The sequence below is a fragment of the Miscanthus floridulus genome, chromosome 3, assembly GCF_019320115.1.
Source record: "Miscanthus floridulus cultivar M001 chromosome 3, ASM1932011v1, whole genome shotgun sequence".
Taxonomy (NCBI): domain Eukaryota; kingdom Viridiplantae; phylum Streptophyta; class Magnoliopsida; order Poales; family Poaceae; genus Miscanthus; species Miscanthus floridulus.
This window is the reverse complement of record NC_089582.1, coordinates 88984790-88991768: the sequence shown is the minus strand read 5'-3', so window position 1 is coordinate 88991768 and position 6979 is coordinate 88984790. Positions and strand designations below refer to the sequence as shown.

General features: G+C 50.0%; 1 protein-coding gene across 1 annotated transcript; it reads right to left on the bottom strand.

Annotated features, from left to right (window-relative positions):
* Window positions 1–320: 320 nt before the first annotated feature.
* On the bottom strand, window positions 321–701 carry LOC136544008 (uncharacterized). Its single transcript, XM_066536300.1, has one exon. It carries the CDS (start codon window positions 699–701, stop codon window positions 321–323), a length of 381 nt encoding a protein of 126 aa, XP_066392397.1.
* Window positions 702–6979: the final 6278 nt, after the last annotated feature.

The following is a 6979-nucleotide window of genomic DNA, read 5'->3' as shown; positions in this document are numbered from 1 at the left end:
CTAGAGTGAATTTCAGGAAGCAGCTTCACTCCCTCTTCTTGGGTGATGTATTTCTACAGTATCCCTTCCTTGGCACTTTTCCTCATCAAGTTGCCATCCACCAACACGTAATGCTTGCTTCGGCGAATTAGGCATTCGGTTTCGGTCTTATCGGTGGGTACTTCAGCGCTAGTGAGGTACTTGATGAACTGTTCCCTCCAATCGGAAGCCGGCGAAGGTACAGTAAGTACCAGCTGCTCAGCGGGGGGGAACTTCTTGAACTTCCTTATCTTCCTTAATGGATGGCGCTAAAAGATCCTGAATGAAGACCCCCAACAGAGTCATGGCAGAGAGGAGCCTAACTTGGATAGGTGGTCGGCGAGCTGATTTTGATCGTGTACCACGTGGTGACACTCGATACCGTAGAACTTCCCTTCAAGCTTCCTAATTTCGGTGCAGTATGCATCCATCTTCTTGCTTGAGCAGGACCAATCTTTGTTGAGCTGGTTGACGACTAGCACGGAGTCCCCGTATACCATGAGGCATTTGACGCTGAGCTCAACGGCTATACGGGGTCTGTGGAGACATGCTTCATATTCAGCGGCGTTGTTGGAGGCCAGAAAATGTATCCGAAGGACGTATCTGAGCTTTTCCTTGGTCGGCATAATGAACAGAATGCTCGCACTAGCACCATTGATGTTGAGGGTGCCGTCGAAGTACATTACCAGTGCTCGGGGCAAGTGGCAGCGATGGGCTCTTGGATCTCGGTCCACTCAGCGACGAAATCAGCAAGCGCCTAAGACTTGATAGTAGGCCTGCTTCTGAATTTGATGGAGTAAGTGCCGAGCTCAACGACCCACTTGATGATGTGGCCATTGGCCTCTTTGTTGTGGAGAATGTCCCCCAGAGGGAACTCGGTGACCATGGCGATCTTGTAATACTAGAAGTAGTGGCGGAGCTTGCGTGATGTAATTAGGATGGCGTATAGCAGTTTTTGGACCTGAGGATAATGAGTTTGGGCTCATTAAGGACTTCGCTGATGAAGTAGACCGGACGTTGCACCTTATAGGCTTGACCAGCCTCCTTGCGTTCGACGACAATAGCTGTGCTGACAACACAAGAAGTAGCGGCGATGTAGATCAGGAGAGTTTCGTCTGGCCATGGCATTGTCATGATTGGAGGCTTTGTTAGGAACAACTTGAGCTGCTCGAAAGCTGTGTCTACCGCCTCCAACCAGGAAAAGTGCTCGACGGCCTTGAGGAGTTTGAAGAACGGTAGCCCTTTTTCGCCAAGGCGCGATATGAAGCGGCTTAAAGCAGCCATGCAGCCTATAAGCTTCTGTATATCCTTGACGCATGTTGACCGTTTCATGTTGGTGATGGCGGAGACCTTGTCAGGGTTGGATTCGATGTCGCGAGCACTGATGATGTAGCCCAGCAGTATATCGGATGGAACTCCAAAGATGCACTTTGAAGGGTACAGCTTCCATCGGTACCTTTTCAAGTTGGTGAAAGTTTCCTCGAGGTCAGCGATAAGATTGTCGGCGGTCTTGGACTTGATGACCACATCGTCAATATAAGCTTCGACATTGCAGCCGATCTGCTAGTTGAGGTACATCTAGATGGCCCTTTGGTATGTCAGCCCGGTGTTCTTGAGTCCGAAGGACATGGTGGTGTAGCAGTACGCACTAAAAGGCATGATGAACGACGTCTTGATCTGGTCTTCTTCCTTGAGGGAGATCTGGTGATAGCCGGAGTAACAGTCGAGGAAGGGGAGCAGTTTGTAGCCAGCGGTGGAGTCTACAACCTCATCTATCCAAGGCAAACTGAAGGGGTCTTTAGGGCAGTGTTTGTTGAGATCAGTGTAATCAACGCACATTCTCCATTCTTTATTCTTTTTTTGAATGAGAACAGGGTTTGCTAACCACTCAGGATGATACACTTCTTTTATGAATCCGGTAGCTAAGAGCTATTTTATTTCTACCCTAATAGCCTCCTTGTCTGGCGTGAATTGGTGGAGTTTCTGCTTGATCGGTTTGCGGTCGACGAGACATTGAGGAGTGCTCGATCTTCTCCCGTGGTACCCCCAACATGTCTGTAGGTTTCCAAGCAAACACGTCGTGTTGGCACGTAGGAAGGAGATGAGCGCCCTTTCCTATTTGAGGTCGAGGTGAGCCCCAATCTTCATGATCTTGGAGGGGTCATCGAGGCCAAGGTCGACCTCCATGACTTCCTTGGACTTGGCGGAGGCGCAAGGAGGCTCCAGCTCTAGGATCTCCATGTCGTCGGTGGGCACCATCTTGGCTTCGGTGACCACGCTAGCCATCTGGATGGAGAGGTCGGTGGCTTTGGTGAGGGTGAGACTCTCTATCTCGTAGGCATAGGCAATGGAGGGGTTGGCCCATAGGGCCAGGACTCCTACAGGCGAAGGCATCTTTAGCACCAAATAAGCGTAGTGCGGTACGACCATGAACTTGGCCAGAGCTGGCCGACCAAGTATGGCATGAAGTCGACGATGTAGAAGTTGATGTGTTCGACGCAGTAGTTGCTTTCCGTGCCAAACTATACTGGTAGGGTGATCTCTACAAGTGGTTTGGATGCCCTACCAGGTACCACACCCTAGAAGGAGGAGTCTAAGGGTGTCAGATCTACTATCCTGAGGCCCACTCCTTTAGGGCTCCGGTGAAGAGAAGATTCAGAGCGCTCCCACCATCGATGAGCACTTTTCTAAAAAGCAATTTATAGATGGTTGTGTCGAGGATGAGGGGGAAATGCCCTGTGTAAGAGATGTCCGCCCACTAGTCGGCCCTGCTGAAGGTGATGGGGACCTCAAACCATGGGCGATAGCTGGGGTTGGCGACGGCGTCTTCCATAGTGACGACGAGCACCCGCCGAGCGGCAAGCTTTCATTCTCTTCTACTCTCGGTGAGGCGAGGCCCCCAAAGATGGTGGTGACCACCTTGTCGTGATCCTGGAAGGCATTGTTATTGCCTCCAGGAGGTTGGCGGCCTCCTACTCTGTTGTTGGTGTCGTCGTCCAACTTCTTGTCCTAGAACTCCTTTGCCAAGCCGAGGCAGTCCTTTATCTTATGCCTGGCGTTCTTGTGGAGAGGGCATGGGCCGTCGAGGATCTTCTTGTACTGCTCATCATAGTTGCGCTTAGCATGAGGGTTGTTAACGGCAGCAATGATGTGGTTTGGCCGGCGGTGGCGATTTTGACCAGGCTTGGATCCTTCTAGCCGATCACGGCCGCTGTCCCGATGGTAACTATGGTCGTCGTAGCGGTGGTCGTTATGGCATCGATCGTTGGGTCGCTCATCGCTATGGTGAGCTGGTCGGTGAGTGCTCGCATCCTCGTTGAAGCGCACTTTAGCTTCTTTGGCGTTGGCATACTAGTTGGCGATAATGATCATCTCGCCAATCCCCATTGGCGGCTTTCGATTAAACTTCGAGCGGAGATCTGTGATGGAGTCCTCGGACGAAGGCAGCGATGACCTCAGCTTCTGTGATGTTAAGGATAGAGTTCCTCATCTAAGAAAAGCGTCTGATGTAGCTACGGAGGAGCTCGGACGGCTTATGGTAGATGTGGTTCAGATCATGCTTGGTGCCTGGCTGATCACATGTAGCCATGTAGTTATCGGTGAAGACTTTCTTTAGTTCTTCCTAGGATCTGATGGAGTCTGGGGCAAGGCCCGTCAGTCAGCTCATCGCAGCTGGCTGTGAGCATGATGGGAAGATAATTCACCATGACGCTGGTATCTCCTTTGGTGGTGCGGATAGCAGTGGCGTAAGCCTACAGCCACTGTGTGGGGTTCATCCATCCTTCGTAAGGTTCGACCCTGGTGATTTTGAAACCTTAGGGCCACTGGAGTGTCCAAAGTGCTCTTGTGAAGGCTTTGGGCCCCTCGGGATCATTGCCATCATGGTCTACGGCGTCGCCGACGTTGAGTGACTAGAGGACTGAGTCTGAATTACCAAACTCCTACTTGTACTCTTGGCAGCAGCATACTTCTTCTTCATGATGACCGAAATGGCGCTCGTTGATATGTCGTCGCGCATCTGGGAGATTGTTGATGTGGACCCGGATGTCTTGGTTGACTTCCTGGTCATGTTGATGATGGTGGTCGGCGTGGTTACCCCTAGCTCCCCCTAGAGAGGCAGTGCATCATCACAATGCTGGTCGACGAAATGACTTGGTCGACGAGAGGATCTTAGCGCGGTTGGTCCGCGAATTGAACTTGTGGAGTATGAAGGCCTCTGATTCTGGCGAATCTCATGGACCTGACAGTGCACCACTTTAAGCATGGCGGCGACCTTGGCAACCTCCGGTGTCTACAGGAGCCTTGCGAGCTCGTTGGCAGCCACAGCCAAGTTGGCGCTTGGGGTCTTGTAGACGTCGTGGCCGTCAACATGGAGAAACTCATCGTCGAGGTTATGGTGGAGTTGGCGTGGCCTTCCTTGTGAGTCAAGCTGCTGCTCGACCATCGCAAGGGTGATCTCATTTGCTCAGCGCTGCGCGCGGTTGACATTCTGGTTCTTGCGAGCAACGCGTTCCTCCTCGGTTTTGCCATTCTGAGGGGGCTGTCGACGCTGACATTGAAGATTCCGCCTCCACAGAAGGGCAGGAGAGGGAGTTGCTCGGTGAATGTTTCGGCGAGGGTCTCCGTAGAGCCCTAGGACTCTAAGTCCGGATTTTCCTCCATGATGGTCTGGAGGGACATGGAGCATGTTGATGGCCGGCGGGAGCTGGTCGGTGATCTGGTCAGCGAGAAGTTGGAAATATCCAACCTGGTTGGTGAATTTGTCCCTTAGGGCGTCTTGGTAGGTGGCGGCGATGTTGGCGAACTCGAAGGGCAGAGCCGCAACCCCTAGAGTTTTCCGAGCAGCCTCTGAAAGATCTAGATTGGAGGGTGGTCGGTGCTGAACGAGAGTGTCTAGAGCTGATTCGGTGATGGAGAGGCAATCGGCGAGCTTCTGACCAACCTGATCGATAGATGCGATCAGATCATCGTTGTTGATCTGCTTCCTCTAGTAGCGAGGAAGCGAGCAGCAAGTTGTCAATGAAGGGGACCTCAAAGGTGTTGGGGTGATCAGCATAGAATCGATCTGCACCGGCTTAATGAGCTCTCCAACTCCATCAGCGATGATGATCCACGAGATCAATCCAACTGTGAAGATCTGGCCTAGCTACGTGAGGGACGAAGAGCCTATGGAAAAAGCCATCTTGCTCGACAAGGAAACAGCACGCACACACCTACCTGGTGCGCCAACTATCAACAGAATATCATTGGTAGTCCTCCGAGGGGTATCCCACGAAGGTAGATTGATCGGCAGAGAGGCGTGTAATCAAGAACAAGAAGGCAACAGAGACACACAAGTTAGATAGGTTCAGGCTGTCAGTATGACGTAATACCCTACTCCTGTAGTCTATTGGATTGTATTGGCTATCGTATGATATTGCGTGAGTTTGGAGGGGGTCCCTGCCCGCCTTATATAGTCCGGGGGGCAGGGTTACAAGTCAGTTAGATCTAAGGGATAACCGGAAAGTAATAACAGATTACAGGAATCATGGGATCATACATATCCTAATAGATTTTGTAGTATCTTCAGGATATCTTCCTGGTGTCTTGCGGGAGACGCCGAGCAGAGTCGTGCCCCGTAAGACCTCATCTTGTGGGCTGGGCCACCCCTTGGAGCATAGCCCATGTGGTCTGCCGTGGGTATCTGAGGTTGTACCGCCCACAACCACCTGAACAAATTAGTGAACATCCTAAATCAGCTCTTGGAGTACCAAAATGGATACACATGATTATGGGTAAAGTAATGAAGCATAAGTTACATACGCATAGTTAGGAGTAAAGTAGTGAACCATAAGTCCATAGTGTCCTTCCTGCCTCCACCAATGAATTGTCTGATTGTCAGGTACAAAACCACCATGCTTCTTCTTGCTCTTGTACATCTCTATGTCAATAATCATGAGTGCAACAATTTCCTCATTCATCTCATTCAAAAGTTGAAAAGAACGAGTTGCAAATGAAGTTGTTGAAAGGGAAAGGGAAAGCGAATATGAATCACTATGCAATAGATGCAAGAGGAACGGGAGAATTCAAGGAGTGCACTTAGAGAAGAGCTATAAGAGTTTCTTTCATTACTAGCACAACAAAGAGAAGCTACACTACAAAAGGTAATAATTATGGAAATCCACCATGGACTTGTACATCGTATGAGAGCTATTGTTTTTCCTCATTTTTGAAAAGCAGGTTAACCTAGGAACTATAAACACCACAGAAATGGCAGCTAGTCCAAGTAACGATAATGGTAATGTTACACCTAAACATGTAGAAGAAACACTACAAAATGTTATGAAATTTCAAATTTTACAACCATCATGGATTTGTAGATTGTATTAGAGCTATTTTTATCCTAATTATCTCATTTGTAGACTAACCCAAAAAGCATCCTAACCGTAGAAAAATAAGCTAGTCCATCTAGTTGTAGCACTCGAGCTTCTAATCATATTTGAAGCCTTTTCCAAAAAGGCGATGGCAATGCATCAACAAATTAGGGGGCGTGATGTTGGAGTTCTCAACACCAGCTTGCTCTTCAACGATGAAGAAGCACTCGCGCCCTAGGTAGAAGTTTTTTGCCTCGTCAAAGTCAAACTCCGAGTCAGCCCTTGAGAGTAGCTCCAGGAAGGTATGCACGAGGCAATGTCAGTCCCGACGGTGACCGAAAGGACGATACCACGTGGCGCCTCTCTGCTCATCGGCTACTCCAGCTTGAGCTGGAACATGGTGGCGGGGTTCTGGATCCTATAGAGGACATCTAGGAAGGTGCACCAGAAATAGGGAGCCGGTGATCATCTAATGATGAACGTTAGCTAGTGTGTAGAACATCCAATGGTGTTCCACCATGGTGGGGTTTGGATCCAAACCGATTTGGATCTAAAGAGAGAGTACCTCCAAGTCGACACGCTAGAGGCCAGAGGTAAAGAGACCGGGG

Coding starts and splice junctions, on each gene's coding strand:
- LOC136544008 (XM_066536300.1), bottom strand. CDS start 701: ATGTACTTCGACGGCACCCTCAACATCAATGGTGCTAGTGCGAGCATT.